The sequence below is a fragment of the Narcine bancroftii genome, chromosome 4 (assembly GCF_036971445.1).
Source record: "Narcine bancroftii isolate sNarBan1 chromosome 4, sNarBan1.hap1, whole genome shotgun sequence".
Classification (NCBI taxonomy): Eukaryota; Metazoa; Chordata; class Chondrichthyes; order Torpediniformes; family Narcinidae; genus Narcine; species Narcine bancroftii.
In genome coordinates this window covers 292,869,599-292,897,244 of record NC_091472.1, presented here as the reverse complement: position 1 = coordinate 292,897,244, position 27,646 = coordinate 292,869,599, and the positions used below count along the sequence as shown (strand labels likewise).

General features: G+C 37.2%; 1 protein-coding gene across 5 annotated transcripts in view; it reads right to left on the bottom strand.

The window, feature by feature from the left end:
• Nucleotides 1–3,998: 3,998 nt before the first annotated feature.
• marchf7 (membrane-associated ring finger (C3HC4) 7) overlaps nt 3,999–27,646 on the bottom strand; it is a 69,654-nt gene continuing 46,006 nt past the window's right edge. For 4 of the 5 annotated variants that reach the window (XM_069935434.1, XM_069935437.1, XM_069935438.1 and 1 more), the window contains 5 exons: nt 17,547–17,713; nt 15,937–16,040; nt 15,538–15,648; nt 15,023–15,071; nt 3,999–4,695 (listed from right to left, as the gene is read on the bottom strand). In XM_069935434.1, the coding sequence (XP_069791535.1) occupies nt 4,628–4,695; nt 15,023–15,071; nt 15,538–15,648; nt 15,937–16,040; nt 17,547–17,713 (499 nt within the window). In that variant the 3' untranslated portion in view covers nt 3,999–4,627. The remainder of the gene's footprint in view (nt 4,696–15,022; nt 15,072–15,537; nt 15,649–15,936; nt 16,041–17,546; nt 17,714–27,646) is intronic. The other variant, XM_069935435.1, reaches the window with a different exon arrangement.

Sequence of the window (27,646 nt, the reverse complement as noted above, 5' to 3'; positions counted from 1 at the left end):
AACATAAGTTTTATGAATGGGGCGAGAAAGCTCAAAGTTTTATCATGGCAGTTAAAAAAAAGTACAATTATCTAGGATTATACCAGTAATTAGAAAAAAATCGGGTATTACTTTTAGACAAAAAGAAATTAATGAGGAATTTTGTAATTTTTATAAAAAATTATATACGTCTGAGTGTAAAGATGTAAGTGAAGATGCAATAGATTCTTTCTTGAAAAATATTAATTTGCCACAGTTGAATCAAGAAGATAGACAAGAGTTGGATAAATCTTTTACAGAGAATGAAATTGAAATGGCGAAAAGAGATATGCCAAATGGAAAGGCACCCGGTGAAGACGGGTTCTCTATAGAATTTTATAAAACTTTTTATGTTGATATATCTTCTATTTATAAGAATGTAATACAGCAAATTTATAAAACTTTTCAATTACCTGAATCTTGTTCTAATGCAATAATTACGGTTATACCAAAAAAAATAAAGATCCTTTACAGGTTTCTTATCGACCAATATCGTTGTTAAATGTAGATTATAAAATTGTAGCTAAAGTTATGGCTAATAGATTGGCTCAATATTTACCTAAAATAATACATAAAGATCAAACAGGATTTATAAAAAACAGATATGCGTTTGATAATATTTTGCGACTAATCACTTTGATAAATAAATTTAAATCTCAAATGAATTATCCAATAGTGGTTTCATTAGATGCAGAAAAGGCTTTTGATAGAGTGGAATGGAAGTTTTTATTTAAAGTACTTGAGAAATTTTGTTTTGGTTCTTTGTTTATTGGATTGATAAAGGCTTTATATAATAGTCCGAAGGCTAGAGTTGCTACTAATGGACAGATTTCAGAATCTTTTGATTTAACAAGGTCTACTAGATAAGGATGTCCATTGTCACCTGCTTTATTTGCTATAGTTATTGAACCTTTGGCACAGTTAATACGTCAAAATGAAAATGTTAAGGGTATGAGAGTTTTGAATGAGGAATACAAGATTAATTTATTTGCAGATGATGTTTTATTATACCTGGTGGACCCTGATATTTCTTTACCAGCAATTCAAGAATCTTTAGAAGATTATGGTCAATCATCTGGCTATAAGGTAAATTGGGCTAAAAGTGAAATTTTGTCAGTTTGTAAAGATGATTATTCGATTTATAAAAATATTACGAAATTGAAGTGGACAAAACAAATTAAATATTTGGGAATTAATGTCAATACAGAATATCAAGATTTATATTCAATTAACTACCTTCCCTTAATAAAAAAGATTAAACTAGACTTGATTAGGTGGAAGGACTTATCTTTAAGTTTATTGGGGAGGATTAATACTATAAAAATGAATATTTTTCCTCGGATGCAATATTTATTTCAATCAATTCCTTATTTTTTTTTTTTAAGTTTTTTTAAGGATTTATATAAAGCAGTTAGAGAATTTTTATGGAAGGGAAAATTTCCGAGGGTAGCAATGAAAAAATTGATGTGGGACTTTCAATTTGGAGGTTTGAAATTACCTAATTTTCAATATTATTATGAGGCAGCTCAATTTAAATTTCTTCGTGCATTAAAGAATATGGAGGATCCGCCCAGTTGGGCAAAGATATATGCAGTTATTTTAGAAAAATCTTCACATGAATTTTTGTTTCGATGGAATAAAAATTTGTTACGAACTTGTGATGTACCAATATTGAAACATTTATTGAATCTATGGACGAGTAAATTGATAAAATGGGGCTTAAAAATAAATGGTCTGGGCGATTGCCATTATATAATAATCAACTTGTTCCTTTTACGGTCTCCAATATCACTTTGAAACAATGGGAAAGGAAAGGAATAAAAAACTTATCTGATTGTTTTTTTTGAAGGACATTTTTGTTCTTTTGAGGAATTACAAAGGAAATTTGGTATTAGTGGAAATTCTGTATTTGTGTACTATCAGTTAAGATCATTTGTAAAACAGTTATGTGGTCGGCAAATGACTTGATTGCCCGAAACTAGCCTTGAGAAATATGTACTTTCAATACCAGAAAAGGGGTATATATCTGATTTGTATTGTATTTTACAAGAAAATGGAAGTAAGAAAGATTGGGATAAAGATAAGTTGAACTCGGAAAAAGATTTAGGTTCTACAATAGCTGAAGAAGCTTGGATGGAAATTTGTCAAAACAGTATTTGGAAATTGATTAATGCTAGATTAGCGATGATTAATTATAATTTTATACATCAATTATATTTAACACCAGAAAAATTTAAAAAATTTGGTCTTAGTAAGTCAGATTGTTGTTTTCGTTGTGACCAGACAGCTAGTACTTTTCTTTACATACTGTCTGGTCCTGTGACCGATTGCAACAGTTTTGGAAAGGTATTCAATCTGTATTTAATAGATTATATAATATTTGTGTTGTATTAGATCCTGATATATTTTTATTAGGGAATATGCAATCATTAATTGATTCAGGATTAAATGATTATCAGATTTCTTTTATCTATTTAGCTTTAGCAGTGGCCAAGAAATGTATAGCGTCTACTTGGAAAGATAGAAATATACTAACTTTGGATAGGTGGTATTTAGAGATGAAGTCTTGTTTAATTATGGAAAGGATATCTTTTTCAATTCAAGATGTCTTTTTATAAGTTGAAGTGGACTCCATTTGTTAAGTATATTATTAATTTTACTAATTCTTCACTCTTTATTTTGGGGGAGGGGAAGGGTGTTTTTTTTTATTATATATAGATTTTTTTTAGTTCTTGTATATGTGTGGGGGGGGTTAGGTTGAATTAAGTTAGGTTATTAATGTTGTATTGTAATTATATTATTTTATTTTATATCTTTTTTTAATGTAATTTTTCTTTTTATTCCTGTGATAAAACCTTTAAATAAAGTTTTAAAAAAAAAAGGAAAAATGTTGGCAGGCATCCAAACAAAAGAATGGTGGGGGATGATCACAAAAGCAGAGCTTGAGAGCACCAGGATTACAGATGGGGAGCAGTGATAAAGAATTCCATACAACTCCCTTCAGAGAGCAAAGGAGAACTTCTTCAGGACAGACATTCCTCAAAGAGATTTTAGAATTTTGCAGTAGTTAGAATTAAAACACTGAATTAAAGGACACTGCTTGACCTGCTGAGTTTCTCCAGCATTTTTTTTTACTTCAACCACGGTGTATACAGATGAAGATGTTTTACCTTCCCATGCTAACTTTTGCTCATCTCTTTTCCTTAAAATGAAGACCATAGAATTGTGACCAAAAGACAGCTCTATTCCCTTCCCCACCCACTTTGCTCTCATTGCTGAGATTTGACATCGAGTTTTCAGCAATTCATGTTTCAACCTTTGATCTGATACTATCCAACTTCTCTTAGAGATGGCAGAGCGTTTCTGCTGGGCTTTGTATGCCTTAAAAGGGAAATTTGTAAACTGGATATTATACATTTGGTAGATTACAAGATGTTGGACAGGTTTCCAAATATACTATGGGCAACTCATGCTTCTGACCTTAAATTACTCTTGTTTAGATTTAAGAAATTTGTTTTAGGCAGATTGAAGATGCAACTGCACATGAATCTGCCATGTAATAGGTGTGTGCGCATGTGTGTCACTCAAAGAAAATATGCTGCATCACAATCTTCCATAATGCAAAATAGTATTTCCTGGTTCCTCCCCCAACTCCTCCCAAAATTAATCAATTCCACAAGAACAAATTTTTGCAAAGTAATGAAAGTTCTACAAGGGCAAATTTCCATAACTCAATCAGGTATGAGATGGTGGGGGTGAGGGGCGGGAGAAGGTAAATCATCTGTAATCACTTTCAATTAAGGACGATGACAGTTTCTAAATGAAATTTTGCCATTCTTAATTCTATCTGAAACCTGCATCTCAAATTCAATTCCCCAACCAATTCAGATATTTTCAATTCCTTTGAGTCAAAACTTGTACAGAATGCTCATCTCCATCTTATGGAAATAGTGCAAATGAGATTGGAAAACTGAAAACCGTAATATTTAATATTTCACTTTATTCTTTCAAGCTCAATTTCACACTTTATTCTTTTAAACTTCCAAAAGTTAAAAAAAACTCAGCTTCAGTTTAGTACCTTTTACATTCATGCCAAAAGTAATTAAAAGTTAGTATGATTTAATGAGAATTTTATCCGACATTTCCCCATGGTATTCTCCAATACCAAAACCCAGCATACACATTAGTCACTATAAGCAGGATAATGCCGCAATTTAAATCAGACTGTATGTACTTCTGGCCGGAAACTGTTCTTTGAATGTAGAAATTTCCCAAGTAGTTTTATAAAATGTGACTCATGCATCTCCAACTGGGTTTTGGTATTGAAAATTAAACTTTTCATTGGCACAAAGCAATTGTGCACAACCTCAGCTGCCCACATGAACTTAGGGCAGGGATTATATTACAATGAGTTTTTTTTTCTCCTTAGTTCCCTAATAATTGCAAAAAAAACTTCACTCAAAAAAATACTCAAAGTCTCCCATCACTATTGCAGTCACAACATTGAAAAACGTTAATATCTGATGATCCACTCTCAATTTCTAGTAAAAGTGAATAAGCTTTGTCTTGAAATAAAAATTTGTTGTACTTGAAGCCCCAATCATGTCCTTCAAGTAGAATCACTTGGCGTTCTACTTTCAAATCTCTCTTGTTCATCTTCAGAATCTTCATCTGTGGCTGTGAAAATAATGAATTTCTGTTCATGGGGTAGTTTGATCCACGAGTAAAAACAATTTCTTGAACAAACTTAAAGTACTGGTAAGATGAAATGGTTTAGAAAAATATTTCAATATATCAAACTTCCAAGAATATTTCTTGAACTGATTAAAAAGAGATTATATATTTTTCCTTGACATTTTCATTTTTAAATTTTAACAATACAGCGCGATAGAAGGCCTTTCAGGCCCATGCAACTGATACCCCCTAATTACACCAAATTAGGTTAATTGGAAGACAGGAGGAAATTGGAGCACACCGATAAAACCTAAGCAGGTCATGAGGAAAATGTACAAATTCGGTGTTTCCATAATGTTTAGTACAACACTATGACAACAACATGGCAAAAATTAGCTCATTGCAGTTTGAAACTTTCTGCAACTTCTTCACAGCTCATCCTTCTGGTCCTGAATATTTACATCTTTGCATTATTGCAACTGTATTTTCCTACCTTTTGAGGCAGTACATTCACAACTGATTTTTACACCATGCTCATAATACCATGATTTTTTTTTGTTAATGAGCTCGAATGATCTCTGACCAATCCACCACTGGAAATGGCTTTTGATCATTTCCTCTCAAAATTGCATTTTGAATTTAATAAAAAGCCTTCAATTTTCTGCTGCAAGAAAAATTTCATCATGCAATTGAATCCTTTAATTAGTAAAATTCTTGGAAATCTCAAGGCTGCACGGTTGACGCAATGCTGTTACAGCGATCAGGATCAAATCCCTCGCTGTCTGTATGAAGTCTGTAAGTTCTCCCCATGTCTGCATGGGTTTTCCCCAGGGGCTCCTTCCATTGTTCAAAACATACCTGGGGGTTGTAGGTTATTTGGGTGCAATGGGCAGCACAGGTACGTGGGCCAAAATGTTCTGTTACCACACTGCATGTCTGAAAAACTCGCGTCACCATTATGAAAAAAATCACCCTTAACGGAGCATGATATTCAAGTTGAGAACTTGTGTACTTTCAAGAACTTACAACTTGTCCTGTCATTCTAAAATATGTGAATACATGCATATTTCTGGCACTTGCTCTCACGCCTCCAATTGTAGACTTACATAGCCCCTCTTTTGATAGCGCGCACACACACACACACACCCCAAGTAAAATCTGTTGACTACTTTAACCACCTTCAATAGAAAAAGCACAGGAATAATCAAAAATATTACAAATTTCAAAGAACCGTATATTCCTCTCAAAGTACCATCTATTTCAACTGAGTTCAAATGGAACAATTTTTTTGTGTTGGAAGTTTGAGCTAGTGCACTAATGTTAGTTAATTTACAATTATTTTATTCAGTAATTGTTGCAAAAACCCTAAAAATTAGCATTTAGCATTATTGTAATGAAAATTTGTTGAAAATATTATCCAAGTGGATTAAAAAAATGGGTAGCAGCAAAACTGATGCAAATAAAATGCAACTTTAAGTCAACTAAGTATCTTCTAGAAAATATTCTGATACTCTGCACTAAAATTTTGCAATGTTAAAGCAATCTACAATAAGCTAAATAAACTATATCATTACATATTAGAACATTTAATTCTTTAGGAGTAAAGTGGTTCCATATCATTTTGGCATAGAGCAAATGTAGTAATTTTAAGTAATATTTTGTCTTGCATTTGCATAATTTTGACAAAAAGATGTGCATAATGTCAAGAATGAACAGAAGCAATTCAGCTCTACTTCACATCCCACCCCCCAAAATAAAATGTTAGTCAAAAAAACAAACTACTGTGTTCCCCCCCTTATCTGTTGTTCCACTTTCCGCAGTTTCAGTTACCAGCAGTCAATTGCGATCCAAAACTGATCCAACTGCCCTGCTCTCTCCCAGCAATCCTGTATAGTCCCAACTAATCCCACTGCCCCATGCTCTCCCATAGCCCCATGTCGGTCCCCACACTGATCCTACTGCCCCACTCTCTCCCTATAGCCCTGTGTTGATCCCTACTTACAAATAAAAAGTTTACAGATACACTACAGTATCCCATTTAGTTTTCCTCAATATATAATATGGTGTTTGCAGAACGTCCTCATCGCATAATGCCTAATTTCACAGAATGTTTTGTTGACGTTAGGCAGCGCATAGCCTCAATAGGGTTCAGTATTATTCATGGTTTCAGGCATCTGCTGGGGGTGGGGGGGAGATGTCTTGGAACATATCTCTGCAGATAAGGGGGGGGGGGGAGTAATACATTACTGGTGGAACTCAGGAGGTTTCTAGAGAAACAGAAGCATCCCATCAAGTTCCACCAATAGTTTCTTTTTAAAAAGCTCCAGAATCCATCTGTAGTATCATATTAATCAAACAGGGGCAGAATCAGCATAAATTGAGGAGTCCAATCTTGAAAAAGTTTCTTCCCAAATTGTTGGGGACCAGCACCCACTAACAAAGTGGTAGCAGAAACATTTCCAGGGACATGCAACTATGAGTTGTTTCTGGTGGATGGGGCAATAGAAGATCTGTCCCATTACAAAACCTACCTGACCATTTCCCCACCACCAATTTAAAAACTGGAATGTCTTGCCTCCAAAGTTACATAATAGAGCAGAATACAGTTATCACTGGTTTTTCCAATGAATCAGTATTAATGAATTCTGCTGTGTGGCTACAGCTTTAACCTACCAAACTACACCTTGAGAAGACAATTTAAAATCATCAAATAGGCAAGATCCCAGCAAAGACCCTTGGACCCCATTAATGGTAATTTTCTACATCCTGAATTTGATCATTTAATCACTATTTTCACCCTTTTAATCCATCTTCATCCAAGCAGGTGTCAACTTAAATCACATTTGTACTTTTCAGACATTTCAAAATGCCTGTCAAATTTATGCATTTTATGTTCCTTCATGCAATTAGTTGTTCTCAAATCTTCTATGTCAAAGCCATGCCAAATGCTGAATCAATGGACACCAGCACTTTTAACAGTTCAATAATTTCCTTGCTTTCCTGAATTAATGAGCTGTAATTATGACCTTAAAATCAACCATATTGACTGAATTCTGCAAAAATCCAGACAAGTTCCATGTAACATCATTTTCAGAAGCTTCGGACTGAAGGCCAGGGTGCACCAGTTTTTCCTTCAATTCCTCTTCAGTTTTTTTACAATATTATTTTAAATAGAGTATGCCACATTGTAATTTAATAGGTGGAATTATGGAGACTGACAGCTATCAATAATTTGCCCTCAATGTCTTATAATCTCTGTGCAGCCAAATGTAGACATCCTGAAACTTAGGTGAATATGCATCAAACAGAACCATCAGCAGAGCAGGCGTGTATTTCCAATCCAGCCACCAGTTCACTGACAGGAAGACCAAAGGAACAACTTCCATTTAATGCATGGAGAGGAAGAGGGTTTAAAGAATCCTGTAGAAGTAAACATTTTGATTTATACATATGCTCAATCTAATTTGTTTTAAAACCTTTCAATATTTAAAAATATCTGATGAGCACCGCAAGGCCGACAGCATGTTTTGGAAAGGATGTGATTTTCTGAGGTCATGTCCTTACTTCACCAGCTCCCAGTTGGATCTGGAAGGCGACAGGAGGGGGGACAGCTGAGAGAGACCTGACAGCAGGGCTCCCAGCTGGAAGATAAAAGAAAACAACAGGAACTGGAGGAATGAGAATGAAAAATGGAAACAAAAGAAACAGATAACCAACCCAGAAGAGGACCAACATCAAGACACCATGGAAAAAAAAAATACCCAAAAACTGAGACAAGCAGCTCAACAAGAAAGTCAGAAGAGACACAGATACAAGGAAGAGAAATAGAAGACACAAACCCAAGAGCAGACACAGAAGAAGAAGGAGACCACCAAGCTCTACACAGTGGAATAGGAGGTAAAGTGAATGGACAGTACACAAGTAAAATATTTTTTCAAGGAAGGAAAAGATCAACATTAGGCTCTTTTCCAATGGTGCCTTGTCCCAGGAATTAACAGAGAATTAATCAGTTAAGGGTCCAGTGGAAAAGGAAAACAATCAACACACCAACATTAAATGACGTCAAATCACATCAGGGATTGACAGCTTCTACCGCTACCTATATCTCTGGCATCAATTGACATTGGCGCGCTGATTAAATCAGTGGAAAACTGACGTTCCATCCATTCAAACGCAGACTTCTCTGATCCCCGACAATGAGTTGTATTCAATGGAAAAGCAGTCAGTGTCCCGGTTAAAGGTGGCCAAGTGGAAACACCATAAATGGCTTCCTAGCTTGGGACACTGCATGGCCAATTAACTGGGATGCCAGTGGAAAAAGGGCTACTGAAAGGAAACTTCCAAATAATATCAAATAGGACACTAAAGGCTTTTAAGGATATTGAGAGTAAAAAGAAGTGAGAGTAGAAAAATGACACTGGAGAAATTGGAATGGGAGACAAGATGGCAGAGGACCTGACTTCTCTGAGGAAGATTTTAGCAGTATACCCAATTTTAAAGGGTGTCAGGGAAGAGAAGCAAGTGCAGTCACAATCACCAGAGAGAAGGCGAAAAGAAAGCAGAAGGGTGGCACGGATGACACAAAGCTATTACAGTGCCAGCAACCCTGGCTCGAATCCAGTACCTTCCATCTTCCAAAATACACAGGGGTGGTACGTTAATTGGGCAGCATGAATTCGTAGGCCAGTTGTGTCTGAGTCCAAGGGTAGACAAATCCCACAGACCAGACAGAGTGTACCCTCGGGTTCTGAAAGTAGGTCATAGAGATTGTGGAAGCATCTATAATGATCTTCTAAGAATCAATAGATTCAGGCATGAATTGCAAAGGTTACTCTGCTATTGAAAAGTATCTATTCATATCTTATGACAGCTTTTAACTTCTAATTAACTGGTTAATCAATTGTTATTATTCTACACAATTGTATCAAGAACCGTGAAAGTGGTAATAATAGTCAAGCCTCTACTATTTCCAGAATTCCCAAATAATTCTGGCATGAAATGCATTCAATACCCAGTGCTTTTTCCTCTGCTGGATTTAGGATACCAGTGTCAACTAAATCAGATTGGTCATCATGGAGGGGGGGGGGGGGGGGGGGCATGGGGAGGAGGCTGCAGAAAGAAAATTATAGGCCTGTTAGCGAAACATCAGTAGTTGGGAAATTGTTCTAGTCTTTCTTTTTCTCTCTACATTGACATTTGCATCAAGATACAGTCAAATTCCATTTTATGCCACAATAATAAAGGAGTCAGATAACAAATTGATCAGGGCTCATGAAGTACAGTTTGAAAATACAAATTCTACTTCACTGTACAGCTTAACATCAGAACTCCATAATCCTGCTTCAATAAGCAAAAATTAGTGTGAATCTTTTAAAAGCTTAAAGAAGGCAACTGAGGTTTCACTTAAGGGAAAATCTAAACCTACTGCAATTATTTTTGAGGAAACACAAGCAGGGGAGACAAGGTAGATACAGTGGATATTGTATATTTGGATTTTCAAAAGTCCTTTAACAAGGTGCTGCACAAGATGACAGCCTAGGGAATTACAGGAAAGATACTAGCGTGGGCACAGCATTGGCAGATCAGCAGGACACTGAGATGGGAATAAAGGTATCCTATTTTGTTTGGCTACCAATTACCAGTGGTGTTCAGCAGGGGTCAGTGATGCATTTTTATGTTGTATGTTAATTACTTGAATTGCAGGATAAATGGCTTTGTGGCTACTTTCCAATGATACAAAGATAGGCAGAGGGCAGAGAGTGTAAAATAAACAGAGGCTGAAGAGAGTCAATTAGGAAATAGGCAAAGAAGTGGCAAACAAAATACAATATTGGAAAGTTTAGGGTTGTGCATTTTAGAAGAACAAATAAAAGGTCAGATTTATTTGGAATGAGGAGAAAAATTCAAAATTTGGAAAGGGACTTGGGAGTCCTTGTGCAGGACCCTCTAAGGTTAACCTCCAGGTTGAGTCGGCAGTGAAGGAAAATGCAAGAATATGATAATGAGGCTTTATTAGACACTGGGGAGGCAACACTTGGACTACAGGATATAGTTTTGGGCTCTTTACTGAAGAAAGGATGTCTGACATTGGAAAGGGTTCAGAGAAGATTCACAAGAATGATTCTTGAAATGAAGGGTTGAGCAAACATGGAACATTTGACAGCTCTTGGACTATACTTCTCAGAGTTCAAGAAGAATGAAGGAGGAACCTCAGATTTTAGCATTCACAGACTTGGCCAGAGTAGATGTGGGAAAGTTGTTTCCCATAGTAAGAGTGTCTTGGACTAGGGGGCAACTTCAGGATTGAAGGGCGCACTTTTAAAACTTTGGCTAAAGAAATTCCTCTGAAGAGGAATTGCCTGCCATCTGGCCCATGATAAACTTAACCTCGCCAAGGATGTTTAAACGCATACAAGAACTTGGTTTCATCCGCTGTTCAGACAGCCCATGGGTCTCACCCCTCAACTAGGTGCCCAAGTCCAACAGCAGCTGGAGACCCTGTGAAGACTACAGATGTCTCAATGATGCAACGACGCCAGACCACTATCTGATTCTCCACATCCAGGATTTTTCAGCAAACCTCCATGGAGCACACCTTTTCTCGAAAGTCGACCTGATCCAGGATACCACCCTGTTCATCCAGACGATGTCCAGAAGATCACCACAATCACCCCTTTTGGTCTTTGAGTTTCTTTACATGCTGTTTGGCTTGAAAAAAGCAGACATTCCAGCACCTCATGGATGCAGTCAGTAGAGACTTGCTTTCCTTTTCATATACCTGGACAACATCCAGGTACCAAGCAAGACTCCAAAGGAGCACATCTTCGCCAGTTTTTTTGACCTACTTGCTGAGTTTGGCCTCACCATTCACCAGCCAAAGTGCCTCAAAGTACTTTTTGAGCCACTGAATTAACAAAGATGGCACTACTCCATTACCTGACAAGGTAAAGGCTATACAGCAGTTCGCCAGACCGATGACTCTGAAGGGACTGCAAAAATTCGTCAGCACGGTGAACTTTTACAACAGATTCATCCCTGCAGCCTCCAACATCATTATACATTCATTAATTTTTGCCATGTTCTAATCATAGGTATTAGAAAGGGGTTATCCATCTTTTTCTTTAGTGAAATGAAACTCCATTTATAGATAAAATCCTTTGCTTCCCCCTCCTCCAATGAGTACATTCCCATTTGAACCCAAGATGTTGTGGGGGGGGTTGTCTTCAGTGAAGAAATCTAGCCTGGGCAGCTAGGTAATATTTTTTGAAATCTGGAAGTCCATGTCCAGCCTGCAGTCCCATGGCAGATTTTCTAATTCTTGGTATGTTATTATTCCATAGGAACTGTCTAATATTGTTATTTAGTAGCTTAAAAAAGTTTTTAGGTAATGGAATAGGCAGCGATTATAAGAAGGTATCGCAGTCTTGGCATCACTTTCATTTTGACAGTTAACACTTCCCACTAAATTAATCGATGTCTCTCCAATTCTGTAGGTCCCTTTCTATCTTCCCAGGAACATAATTTAGTTTATACAGTTGTCAGTTGCTATTCTAAGGTATTTTATTCCATTCAAAATTTGTTAATGGCATTATCTCACCTTTATCCATATTTATTTTTACATATTTTTCTAGTATTCCTTGTAATTTTTCCAAAGATTTAGCAGTTTCTGATAGGTACAATAGCACTGATTTTGTGTTCTTCTTGCCCGACTTTAAAGCCTTTTATATCTAGATCCCTTTTTATTATCTCTGCCAGTGATTCAATTGCTTAAATAAAAAGCACTGGGGATGGGGGGGCATCACTGTCTGGTCAATCTACTCAAGGGTAACACCAGGTAAATATCGGATTATTTGTCGTTATTTTAGTTTGCAGTTTATGGATAAAGTTTTTATACAATTTAGAAATGCTCTGCCTATAACCACATTTTTCCAGTATTTTAAATGAAAGGGGCCATTCCAAACAGTTGAATGCTTTTTCTGCATCAAGGGAGACTGTAATGCTTAAATTTGTTCACATTTAGACTAAATAATCTTCCAACACTAACATGAGGAATGCCTTCCTTTAATAATCCTGTTTGGTTAGTTTTGGCAAGTATTGTCCTAATCTATTAGCCTAAGTTTTTGCTAGTATCTTATAATTAGCATTTTCCAGGGATATTGGTCTGTATGATGAAATTTTTTGTGGGCCCTTATTCTTTTTTTGTAATTACACTGTAATTATCACAGTTGAGAATGACTCCAGGAGGGTCTGTGTTTCCACAGCTTGGTCCAGGAAATCCATTGAAAGTGGCATTAATAATTCTTTGAAATGCCTATAAAACTCAGGTGAAAATCCACCATCTCCAGTGCCTTCAGTCTGTCTTTTGTTTTGTTCAACTCAACCTCTGAATCATTCGTTCATTTAACTCTTCCAGAACTACTTTAATTTCTGTTACCTTCTCTGATATATCTCTCATTGGGATTTCAAACTCTTAAAACAAGTTTCCAACATGTTCAGGATGGTGGCTTTGCTGGCTTCAGCCAGTCGCAAGGCCCCTGCTGAGTCACTTCTCATTAGGCTCCCACTCAATGTTCTTGGCTGAATTGTTACTTCTTCAGTTTTTGTTTTCGGTTGCCTCGGTCATTTAGTACTTGTTTTATCCATTCTTGATGATAAAATTCTGGTTTTTGAGCTTTTAAACCAGCTTTTTTTGTGGAGAGCTCTTTCAAAACACCTGCTCAGCTCATTAGCAAGGCTACGCTCCCCCCCCCCCCCCAAAGTAGATTTGTTGAATACAAAAGAGAAAAAGCCTCATCTCTCAGAAATGACTGAAACCTGAAGGAACAAGAGCCTATATATTTCAGTAGCTGCGGTTGCTTGATGATAATTGTAATGGTTGTTTAAAATTTATTTCCTGTTTGTGCTTCTAAAAAAATCAACTTTTCAATCTTAATTTAAAGTAGTCTGTTGATGAGACAACTATAGCACAACTTGCAAAGCAGAATAAATTAATGGCAAAACTCAAGACATTATATTTAAGTGAAAACTACATATTGAAGTTGCCTGATACATACATGAAAACAAATTTAGACATACAGCACAGTAATAAGCCCTTTTGACTCAAGAGCCCATACTGCCCAGTTACACTAAATTAACTTACAACACTAGCATATTTTGAAGGTGGGAGGAAACCGGAGGACCCAGAAACCCATGCAGACATGGGGAGAACGTACAAACTACTAACAGATAATCCCAGACACCGCTACACTAACCGTGCCACCCAAATGGTTTCCCCTTCATATTTCCACTGCAGTACAAATTGGAGTAAATGGAGACGAGATCAATAATCCAAAGTAAAACTGCTGTTCCTGAAGTGCAAGTTAGACAACGATCGTCATACTACAATAATCATGGAAGGTACTATAGCTAAAATATTTTTAAGTTTGTATGGACATACAAAGAGGCATTTAGAAGATTGTTAACCATTCAGTCCTAGCCAAACTTTATGCATTGCTGCCATATGAAAAACATAGTATGAAGTCAACAAAAAAAATCAAAAATTCAATAGCTGCACGCATACTTCCCAATTAGAAGACAGTGTTAACACGTCACTCCAGTGCAAATGTGTAATGGATGAAAACAACTGAGGCCTATGTGCCCTGAACCATCAGTGCAGTTTAAGTGGTCTTTATCTCACTCATGTTTGACATCCTGGAGTGTGGAGGCAACTGCATAGTACACTTTTGTTTGATGGAAGTGAAGATTTTGAAATGTATTGATATAAAAATGTTCATGCAAGATTTGTACTACTTAAATCAGTTTCAGAATGTTAATTACTTTAATTAGTTTAAAGGGAATAAAGGTCAATACATTTTCAAAGGCATACTGAAAGGCATACCTTGCCTACCTAAACATGCTTCTCAAAACATCCATACTAATGTTGCTAAAACTATGGAGACATTTACAAATGAATATTAGCTGCTTTTCTTTCTTTCAGGGTTATGTGATAATTAGACCTTTGTTAATATTGTAACATTCTTATAAAATTGATGTGACAATCAATGATGTTAGAAATTGCAGCAAAGAAATGGGAAATTTAGATGAGTGGTTCACAATTTCATTTTTAGCACTGAACTGTTCAACTTTGATGCCACCCTCTATCTACTCAATTCATCTTAACCTTCACTTAAGATTCCTTTATGTCCCAAAAATATTTTTAAGTATTTGGATTCTCTTTTTGTAATTTCAATATGAACAGTTTAACGGCTTATAATTAAGAGAACATTTCAATAAAGGGAAAGAGCACTGGATTGGTCAAGTTGGGGCTCCAATGGGCATCCGACAAACCTACTTTCAAGATCTTGTATGTGCTGCTGAAGGGTTCTTGCCAAATGGATGAACTGAAAGTAAAAAGTGGACAATGTCAAAACCACATATCTTCACCCTATGTACCGAAAGGGTGAAGGGAAAACTCAAAACCACAATACCATCCAGCTGGTAGAATATCTTGTACTGCTCTCCTGTGACTAATTTTAAAAGTTCGAAATTACAATCATATACTAAACAAAGGACTATAAATGCATTATTTTTCCTATGCTGTGTAACTGCACTAGTTCAAAGGTTGAAATAATTCATTCATGTTAATGAGAATGAAAGTGTTTAAAAAAACTTTTAGAACCCCTTTTTCAGCTTGGTTGCTCTCCCAGCATTCCAGGTGAATTTTAAAAGTTTAGCAATTTCCAATAAGAAATTAAATGTGATAATTTCAATAGACTCATTTACATGCAGAAGATGGCTAGTTTAAATACAAAAGCACGGAAGTCACTTCATTCAGATTCATTGATGATCTGCTATTGCTATGCTTACCTGAAGTCTCGTTCTTGTTTCACTCGTACCACCCATTATGTCAGAAAATCTCTGCTCGCACAGACGAAGTAAAAGAACAAGGTAAAGACCAGATCTGACATCATACTGTGCCTAAAATAGTTTTAAAAAAAAGTATAAAATGTCCATGCAACTTCAAGTTCATAGCAGCAATTTCTTGGAGGCATGGTCAAAATACAAATTCATCACAATTCAAAATCAGAGGAGAAAAGGGGTAAAATATTGAACAAGGTTCCTGTATTCGTATGACAATTGAACAATTTGCTTTCAAGTTTCAAAGCAGCTGGTGGAACACTACATTTAAAAGAAATGAACACCTGATGCAGTGTAACCTCTCCACAATATTTTAGAAATGACAAACAGCTGTTCACAAGCTCATACCTGTTCATGTGCTCTAAACAATTCATGAACATCAAAATCTTCCATGTCCAGCTGCAACTTTTCCTTGCACAATTCACAGGTGATGACAGTGTTCAAATCAGCATCTGCATTAAATTCAAATATCCATTTAATGTGTTTGATTAGATTTCACATTTTTCCCCATTTATCATTAATAAGAAATGTGGGGATAACTTGCATTCTGCCATCATTTAAAAAAAATAGTGCAAAAGTAACTGGAAATTATAGGCTGGTGAGCATGACGAAAATAGTAGGTAAATTATTGGAAGGTGTTCCAAGAGATTGGATATACAAGTATTCAGATAACCAGGGAATGACAAGGGATATTCAACATGGCTTTGTGCATGGTAGATTGGGTTTAACCAATCTTCTAATACTTTGAGGAGGTTACGAGGGAAGTTGACAAAGGAATGGCAGTGGATGTTATCTACATGAACTTTAGTAAAGCCACATGGGAGGTGGATCAGAAAGGTTCAGACCCTTGGTATTCATGGTGAAGTAGTAAACTGGATTTGACAATGGCTGCATGGGAGAAACCAGAGAGTATTGCTTCTCAGAATGGAGGCCTATGACTAGTGGTGTGCCTCTGGGATCAGTACTGGGATTGTTGTTGTTTGTTATCTATAATCAATGATCTGGATGAAAATGTGGTAAATTGGATCAGCAAGTTTGTAGATGACACTAAGATTGGAGGCGTTGTGGAAAGCAAAGGTTTTTAAAGCTTGCAGAGGGATCTGGACCAGAGGGATCTGGACCAGATGGAAAAATGGGCTGAAAAATGGCACATGGAATTTAATGCAGACCAGTGTGAGATGTTGCACTTTGGAAGGACAAACCATGAAAGGACATACATAGTAAATTGTATGGCACTGAAGAGTGCTGTAGAACAGAGGGATATGAGAACACAGATACACAATTCCCTGAAAGTGGGATCACAGGTAGATGGGATGGTAAAGAGAGGTTTTGGCATGTTATAGGATGTTATAGTAAAGTTGTTTAAGACATTGATGAGGTCAAATTTGGTGTATTGTGTGCAGTTTTGATTATCTAACTACAGGAAAGATATCAATAAGATTGAGAATACAGAGATTTACTGGGATGCTGCCTGCACTTCAGGAACTGAGTTACCATGAAAGGTTAAGCAGAGTAAATATAGGTAGGGTTTTTCCACCAAGGGTAGGTGAGATACAAACCAGAGGTCATAGGTTAAGGGTGAAAGGGAAAAAGTGAGTGGTTGGAGGGTGGAACAAGCTGCCAGCTGAAGTGGTGAATGTGGGCTTTATTTTAACATTTAAAAAGATTTGGGCAGGTATTTACATGGGAGAGGTATGGAGGGCAATGGGCTGGGTGCAGGTCAGTGGGACTAAGCATAAAAATGGTTTGGCACAGACTAGAAGGGCCAAAAGGGTCTGTTTCTGTCCTGCAATATCCTATAGCTTTAACTAAGGTAACCATGGGCCAGTAACTTGTACAATTCAATCCAAATTAGTCATGAATGCAACTCAAAGTAGCAAAAGATCCAATCCAAAAAGAAATGTTAAAATTTAGCAACCGTTAGCCCATCAACGAACACTCTTGGATATCCATATTACCTGAATTTATTTTGGATTGCAGCCACTTCTTTATGCATTCCTGATGAACATATTGCAAGCTGCCAGTGCAATGACATGGCTTTATTAAAGGATTGGCTGATGTAGATCCAGCTATTTGGCAAATACGACAAATATCTCCTTCATCATCAGAATCCTCCAAAAGTAAACTATATATACAAAAAAAGACAATTACATCCTACTTTTTATTAAACAGAAAAGGTTGCAGCAAGAGTACAAAAAATTGTATTAGTGATAATACTCTAGGACAAGACACAGGTTGCCTCCTGCTTTGATATACCAATTGACAATTCCTCTTCACATAAAACAATGAAACTAGTTGTGTTCTTTGTGTTCAGTAATCTATAGCAGTGGTTCTCAATCTTTTTCTTTCCACTCATATACCATTAATTCCCATGCCATCTGTGCTCTGTGATTGGTAAGGGATTTCTTAAGGTGGTATGTGAGTGGGAGGGGAAGATTGAAAACCACTGCTCTAGACCAATTGTTACTGAAATATTTTGCTTGAATACATAACCAAATGAAAAGGAACTACTAAATTTACTGAAAAAGGAAAAAATAGATATAGCATTTGTCCAAGAAACACATTTAACTGAATTGGAGCACAAGAAATTAAAGAGAGATTGGGTAGGACATGTAACAGCAGCATCGTATAATTCAAAAGCAAGAGGAGTGGCTATATTAATTAGCAAAAATGTGCCATTTAAAATAGAAGAGGAAATAATAGATCCAGCAGGGAGATATGTTATGATAAAATGTCAGATATATTCAGAGCTTTGGAATCTACTTAATATATATTCACCTAACGAAGAAGATCAAAAGTTTATGCAAGATATCTTTTTGAAGGTAGCTAATACGCAAGGGAACATACTAATAGGAGGGGATTTCAATCTGAATTTGGATCCAAATATGGATAAAACGGGGAAAAAAATTAACAGGAAGAACAAAGTAACCAAATTTATAATTAAATCAATGCAAGAAATGAAACTTGTGGACATATGGAGGAAACAAAACCCAAAAGAAAAGGAATACTCATACTACTCGACTAGACATAAAACATACTCAAGGATAGACCTATTCCTGTTATCAGCCCACATACAAGGGAGAGTTAGGAAAACGGAATATAAAGCTAGACTATTATCGGACCACTCACCCCTGTTATTGGCAATAGAGCTAGAAGACATCCCTCCAAGAATGTATAGATGGAGATTAAACCCCATGCTACTTAAAAGACAGGATTTTAGAGAATTTATTGAAAAACAATTAAAAATGTACTTTGAAGTAAATACGGAATCAGTGGAAGATAAGTTTATACTATGGGACGCAATGAAAGCATTCATTAGAGGGCAAATAATAAGTTATGCAACCAAGATGAAGAAGGACTATAATCAGGAAACAGAGCAGTTGGAAAGGGAAATAATAAACATAGAAAAAAAATTAGCAATAAAGGAAGATACAACCAAAAGAAGAGAATTGGCGGATAAAAAAATAAAATATGAAACATTACAAACATATAAGGTGGAGAAGAATATAATGAAGACAAAACAGAAATATTATAAACTAGGGGAAAAAACACACAAAATCCTAGCATGGCAGCTTAAGACAGAGCAAACTAAGAAAACGGTATTGGCAACAAGGAAAAAAGACAAACAAATTACATATAATCCAAAAGAAATTAAGGAAAACTTCAGAGAATTCTATGAACAATTATACCGAACCGAAAACGAAGGGAAAGAAGGGAAAATAGATGAATTTTTGACTAAAATTGAACTACCAAAACTACAAATAGAGGAACAAAATAAATTAACAGAACCATTTGGAACAGTAGAAATACAAGAGATAATAAAAAATTTACCAAATAATAAGACACCAGGAGAGGATGGACTCCCAATAGAATTCTACAAAACATTTAAAGACCTAATAATACCGCCCCTCCTGGATGTAATCAACCAGATTGATGAGACACAAAACTTACCAGATTCATGTAAAACAGCAATAATTACAGTGATACTAAAACAAGGGAAAGATCCACTCTCACCAGCGTCATATAGACCAATATCTTTGCTAAACACAGATTATAAGATAATAGCTAAACTATTAGCGAACAGATTAGCAGAACAGGTACCGAAAATGGTAAATTTAGACCAAACTGGATTTATCAAAAAAAGACGCACAACAGACAATATTTGTAAATTTATTAACTTAATTCATGCAGTAGAAGGAAATAAAGCACCGGCAGTAGCAGTTGCTTTAGACGCAGAGAAGGCCTTCGACAGAGTAGAATGGAATTACTTGTTCAAAGTATTGCAAAAATTCAGTTTACCGGAGAAGTATATTAATTGGATTAAAGCATTATATAAGGGACCGTTAGCGAAAGTGACAGTAAATGGACATGTATCAAAGCAATTTAACTTAAGCAGGTCAACGCGGCAGGGATGCCCACTATCACCATTATTGTTTGCGCTAGCTATAGAACCACTAGCAGAATCGATAAGAAGAGATAATAATATAAAAGGAATAAAAATAAAAGACAGGGAATATAAAATCAGTCTGTTTGCGGATGATGTGATAGTGTACTTAACAGAACCAGAACTATCAATAAAAGAACTATATAAGAAATTGAAGGAATATGGAGAAGTGTCGGGATACAAGATAAACGTAAATAAAAGTGAAGCAATGCCTATGAATAACGCGGATTTCTCAAAATTTAAGGAGGAATCCCCATTCAGATGGCAAACGCAGGCAATAAGATACCTAGGTGTGCAAATAAACAAAAATCTAGGCCAATTATATAAACTCAATTACAATCCACTAATGAAAAAACTACAGGACGATTTAGAGCATTGGAAAGAGCTACCACTAACACTGATAGGAAGGATAAACTGTATTAAAATGAACATTTTTCCAAGGATACTATACTTATTTCAGGCATTGCCAATACAACTGACAGAAAAATTCTTCAAAGAGTTAAAGAAAATAATAAGGAGATTTTTATGGAGAGGGGGGAAACCGAGGATAGCACTAGACAAATTAACAGAATGGTATAAACAAGGAGGCTTACAATTGCCAAACTTCAAAAATTATTATAGAGCCGCACAATTAAGGTACCTATCAGATTTTTATCAAACAAGGGAAAAACCAGACTGGACGAGACTAGAATTAGATAAAATAGGGGAAAAGATACCTGAACACATATTATATAAATGGGACGAAAAATTGGTACAACATAGAACTTCTCCAGTATTACACCATCTCCTCAATATATGGAAGAAGATACATGTAGAAAGAAATAAAATAAATTACCAAATACCAAAACTAATATTGACGCAAAATAAGCTACTCCCTTTTACAATAGACAACCTTGCCTTTAGAAAATGGGAAAAAAAAGGGATTAAAAGAATAGAAAATTGTTTTTCAGGAAGTAGATTCTTATCCTTTGAACAAATGAGAGATAAGTACAATATAACGGGAGATACAGCGCTGGCATATTACCAACTGAGATCCTACTTGAAAGATAAATTAGGAAGCAACTTGAGTTTACCAGAGGGAAGTAACCTTGAATATGTGATTACAGATACAATGTTAATCAAAAGATTTATAAAAAATATGTATATTAAACTGCAAGAAAAGGAAAATGAGGAAACAAATGGTAAAACTAAACAAAAATGGGAACAAGATTTAAATATAAAGATAAAAAAGGAAACATGGGAGAAGTTATGCTCTGGAACGATGAGAAATACAATAAATACGAGGCTGCGTATGATACAATATAATTGGTTACACAGACTATACATTACACCGCAAAAGTTAAATAAATGGGACCCAACAGTATCTGATAGATGTTTTCGATGTAAAAAAGAAAGGGGAACAACAATTCATGCAATCTGGACATGTGAGAGAGTAGAAAAATTTTGGGATGATCTCAATCAGATATTAAATAAAATAACAGAAAACAATATACCAAAGAATCCAGAGATCTTTCTCCTAAGTAACATAAAAAATAAAGAATTTGGAATTGACTTGGAGGATGCACAAAAAAGATTTGTTAAGATAGCCCTAGCTGTAGCAAAAAAATGTATTATGTCAACCTGGAAATTGGAAGATAATTTGAAAATACAACAATGGTATATAGAAATGAATAAATGTATTCCATTAGAAAAAATAACATATAGTTTAAGAAATAATATTGAAATATTCGAACAAGTATGGGAGCCTTACATTAAATACAATAGCGAAAACCTACCGGGAACAAACATTACCTAAGTTGATGGAAGGAGAAGAGAAGAAAAAAATGGACTCAGTAGAATTTCTGGTGTATTTTTGTTGAATGACAACATTGTCTAACTGAATTAATGCAACCTAGATTGTATAACTAAAATGGATGAGAGGGGGGAGGGATGGGGGGGTGGCTTGGGAGGAGGGAGGGGGGAGGGAGAAAAAGTCACTGTAAATGTGTGGAAAAGAAAAAGTGTATATCATGGCTATTGTGATTTATGGTGTGAAAAATAAAAAATTAAAAAAAAAAAAAAAAAATATTTTGCTTGAGAAAAATTGTCATTGGCCCATTTTATTTTGAGTTATGAAACCGTGCACATAAAGAGTACGATTAAAACTGTGGTTTTCAAACTTTTTCTTTCCACCCACATACCACCTTAAGCAATACCTTACTAATCACAGAGAACCTATGGAATAGGGAATACTTAAAGTGGTATGTGAGTGGAAAGAAAAAGGTTGAGAACCACTGGATAGTCTCAAGATCACGTGATGATCTTCATCCAAGGCAGTCAAAATAAAAAGGCAGGAAATGAGATACTGTATACCATAATACAATCAATCCATGATATTTCACAGCCTCTTACTTCCTTCATCCCACTATTCAGGTTTTTACACTTACTGGATCTCATTCAGTCAAGGGCTCTAAAGAATGGAAAAGTCTTGAGCATACAATCCAAAGAAGTTAATGCCTTCTATCCTTAATTTAAGTATACGAGACATTGACAGTGACATTATTAACTAGCATCACTAAATATTCTATTCATCTGCAAAACTGTTAAAGGCATTCTTAAATGACAAAACACACCGGTTGTCTGGGTACTTCTGCTAGGGAAGCCTGGATTGGAGGACAAAACCCTGTTTGGGCAGTTGCAGATATATCAAAAAAGTGAAGGAATGGGAAAGGCGAAAAGAATTTCCATTACAGACTGTTTGTCATAAGCATGCAAGCATTTTGGCATGGTCTCATAGAAGGCGTCGAAAGGTTGCATTATCACAGAAGAGGGCAAAAACATCTGTAGTCTGCCACATTTCCTGAGAAATCAATTATGATTTAAATTCCTAATACAACTCATTCTGTAACCAACATTAGATTTGCCTGTAGAATTGAACAGTACAAGAACAGGCCCTTCAGCTCTTGCATCTGTGGCAAATAGGAGATCCAAATCAATGAAAATTTGTTGCTTACACCTGATAGATATCCATCCATCCCCTTCACATGCCTATCTAGAAGCCTTTTAAATGCTACTAGTGTATTTGCTTCCACCTCTACTCCAGGCAGCTTCTTCCAGACACCTACCACTCAGTGCAAAATATTTGCCCCATGCATCTCCATTAAACTTCCTCCCCCCTCATCTTAAATGTCTTCAAGTGTATGACACCTTACCCTGGGGAAAAGATTCTGACTGTCTATACCATACATGTCAAATTCTGGCCCGTGGGCCAAATTTGGCCCGCGATATAATTATATTTGGCCCGCAAGATCATATCAAAAATGTATTAGAGGTGGCCCGCTGGCCGCCGCGCCAGTATAGCGCATGCACAGTAACCGCTGTGTCCCAGGGTGAGAGAGAGAAAAATCCTGGTCCTTGAAAAGTAGTGGTGGATGGTTTTATAAACATGCTGTCATGTCCCCCCGCCCACCCCCTCACCGCAGCGCGGCCTGGCCGGTGTCAGGGGAAGCCAAGGCTGCTTCCCAGCGCCCGGAACCCCAGTGGAACAGCGTTTCTTGGAGCTGCAGATGGAGTCGGGACGCCGGAGGGAAGATTGGGGCTCCCCGCCGGGCGATGGGGGCGCCGGCCGCCCTGCGCCTTCCCACCGGACCAGCAGCGGGTGCCCGGAGTACACGTGGAGAGCGAGGCTGGTCGGGCAGGTAAGGTGGAACCCCCCGCCAATCTTGGGAGTGGCATGGGCTGGATCGGGATTAGCCGCGCTCACCTGCTCCTCCAACGCTGACCGGGATCCCAGCGCAGTCCTGAGCGCGGAGACTGCCCTGGAAAGGTCCTGGGACACCGGCACGGAAAGAAGAGCAGGGTCCATAGAATATTACAGATCAGAAACAGGCCCTTCGGCCTTTGACTCTACCTCGTGAAAACCCAACACTGGAGAAACTCGGCGGGTTAAACCGTATCCTTTATCCAGCAGAGAGGTACCTGACAATGTTTGGCCCTTGATCCCCCTCATCAATGTATGAGCGAAAGTCTGTGGTTCTCGTAAAAACACCAGAATGGAGAAACTCAGCAGGTCAAAAGGGGTCCGGCAGAAACTCAGCAGGTCAAGGGAGGTCCGGCAGAAACTCAGCAGGTCAAGGGGGGCCCGGCAGAAACTCAGCAGGTCAAGGGGGGCCCGGCAGAAACTCAGCAGGTCAAGGGGGGCCCGGCAGAAACTCAGCAGGTCAAGGGGGGCCCGGCAGAAACTCAGGGGGGCCTGACCTCGCCAGGACCATTGCCCACTCCCCCTCCCTGCCGCAGGCCGACCCGCGACTCACGGTGACGGGGCCGCTGATCCGCCAAGATGCTGCCCTGCAGCGAGAGCCGATGTCCCCACACTGTCGTTGTCCAACCCGATCGCCCGCAAACCCCGCCCTCCCGCACACAGGCTTGAGTAAGTATTATGAACTTTAATCTCAGGATAAAACGATGTTCCAATAGTTTCATGTCACAGTGATAAATATATTCCTGGTTAAAAATGGTCCTGCACCTGGATACAAGCTCATTAGGCATAAAACTTGAAAAGTGTGTAAATCAAAGGATATCTGTACCAATGGAAAAAGGACATGGCAAATAACCCTGCTAGAGTTCATGCCCACAATCAGTCACCCATTTGATAGTTTCAGGAATCATGTTCTTCTCCCACATACTCAGTAGCCCTCAGATTTTACTATTCGACAGCACACTAGCAACATTTGACAAATCCTCTATAGAGAGATACTATTTATTGAATATTTTATTTCTCATTTGTTAATGCTTCTGGAAAGAGTTTATCCAAAACTATTATTAAACATTTATTTTAATAAGAAAAAGTTTAACATTACATATGTTGAAAGAAGAGAAAACATGCAGATATTGTTGAAAATTTTCAATAAATATTTAGTTCGGCCCTCGACTTAGTCCAAGTTTTTAATTTTGGCCCTCCGTGAATTTGAGTTTGACACCCCTGGTCTATACTATCAATGCCTTTTGTGATTTTATAAACTTCTATCAGGTCTCCCCTCAGCCTGAGGAAACAACCCAAGTTTATCCAAACTCTCTCCATAACACACATCATTTAAACCAGGCAAACTCCAACAATGAGGCAACCAGTATTGCACATTGTATTCCAAGTACGGCCAAACCAAAGTTTCATATAGTTGCAACAGAATTTCTTTTTATACTCAAAAATGCCCCACTCAAAGAAGCCAAGCATATTATTCAGCTTCTTTACTACCTTAACTACTTGTTTGGTCACTTTCAATGAGCTATGGACCTGGACTCCTAAATTGCTCTGTATAATGCTTTTCAGAGCCCAGCCTCTCTACATTTGAGCTCCAAAAATTTTTGAAAATAGTTTACTGATTGAATGGATATCCTTGGATGAAGCATGCCCCACCTCAAGACATGCACATTATTTATGGATGTTCAGACCACATTTACAGCAAAAATAAACTAAAAAGATTTCTGACATTTTTAAGAAGAGCCACATCACTGATGACTAATCAACCAAGTAGATTTGTAAAGGAGTGGTAGTAGTTTATCAAAATCATGAACAATCCATGCAAATGAAAGATTTGGCAGGGAGATTTGTTTTAAGGTTTACACAAAAATGCTGGAGAAACACAGCAAGTCGTACAGCATTCTTTACATTGCAAAGATGAAGATGTTTTGGCCTGAGCCCATCAATGTATGAGCAAAATGCAGGCAGGCACCAAAATAAAATGGTGGGGAAGAGACAGGGGGAGGAGCACAGACAAGAGGTCATAGATAGATAGATAGATTTGGGTGGGAGGGAACAAGAAAAAAAGCTATGGGGAATGGAAGAAGTCTGGAGTGTTATGGAATGGGTGCAAGTCAGTGGGATTAGAGGCATGTTTCGGCACAGACTAGAAGCCCCAAATAACCAGTTATTCTGTGCTGTAGTGCTCTATGGGATAGCTCTTTGACAGCTTCTCCCTTGCCCCTCCCCCATCATTTTATTTAGGGACCTGGCTGCATTTTGCTCATACCTTGATGAAAGCTCAGGCCCCATATCCAAAACATTGGTTATACATTTTCATCTTTGCTACATAAAGACCATTCAAGACCATTCCAATAAGTTTGTGTAAGCTATAATCACAGCACTTCCAAATTTTCTTGTTCAACTAGATTTGTTTTAAGAACCGGAGTCAGATCCTAGTATCAACAAACATCCGATCTTTGGATGAAATCGGTTTCTGGGTCATTTATTCAATCAGTTCCATTTTCATGGTTGCTATGCTAAAACAAGTGTGTTGGTGTATAATCAAGCCATTTTCCATATACAAAGCAAATCTAGGTTTTTTAAAAAAATAAATAAATTGCAGGGTCCAGTGCCTTACTTCTTCCAAACAAAAACAACTAAAAATAGAAACAGTGATACGTCAAGTTATATCAAGCCTTCTGGTTTCCTATCACCCCAACTTGGTCCACTGTGGCATGCTGGTTTACATCAGTTAATAAATCAACAGTAAAATTACCAAAAGAGTCAAAAAACTGCAAATAGTATTGCAAAACAAAAAAAAAAGGCAAAATAAATGCTTCAACTTCTCAAACCCATTTTCTTGCAAACTCATTACCGTGAGAGCTGAAATGGTCGAGTGAAACTTCACATCACATTCTGGAAGATGTTTCAAGTTCAGGAATCAGGATTATTGGGTAAAATAACCCTGAAATTCTTCAAAAATACAAAGTCTTCATTTGTCAAATGCAACCAAAGAAATAAATAATTCGTAAAAAGCAGCATAAAGTGGATAGTGAACTTGGTCTGTGCACAGGAAATCTCAGGACCAGACACCGAAAACCCAATTTGGTACCAAAACTGACAGTTGGGTCATTGGGCCACGTTTTCAAAGAAATTATGAAAATTTGTATTGCAAGAAATTTCAAACTATAGAACACTTAGACATGCATAAAAATTCATTAGAATATGTTAATTCCCAAAATATATTCTCTGTTCAATGCACTTTAAAATCCACCAAGGGCAGACTTTGGAGCAACAGAGTTGCTGGTAGAGCTGCTGTCTCACACCTCCAGAAAACTGGGTGTAATTTAGAGCTCTATTGCTGAGAATTTGCACATTCTCCTTGCAACTATATGGAGTTCCTCCAAAATATGTAAAGAGGGTTAATTGGCTGGTATAGAGTGGCAGAGTTTTTTTTTTGCAGAGAGATAAAGGTTGCTGGGAATGTAGGGAGAAAAAAAGTGGATGGAATTGTACATGGGTGTTTGATGGTCAGCAGAAACTTAAATGGGCTGAAGGGCCACCTTCTGGGTAATGCAACTGAAAGACAGTGAATGCTGGGAAAATTCAATGGGACAGTCAACATCTGTGGAAAATTAACATTGCAGGTCTGGGACTCCAACTGAAGTGACAAAAGGCTCAGGCACAGAACTTAATTTCTCTTTCTACAAATGCTGACAGATGGACAGCACCATGTAGTGGTTAGCACAACCCTATTACAGCACCAGCCACCCGGGTTCAAATCTGGCGCTTTTGTAAGGAGTTAGTACATTTTCTCTCTCTGTGCGAGTTTTCTCGAGGTACTCTGGTTTCCTCCCACATTCCAAAGACGTACGGGGTTATGGGTCACATGGGTG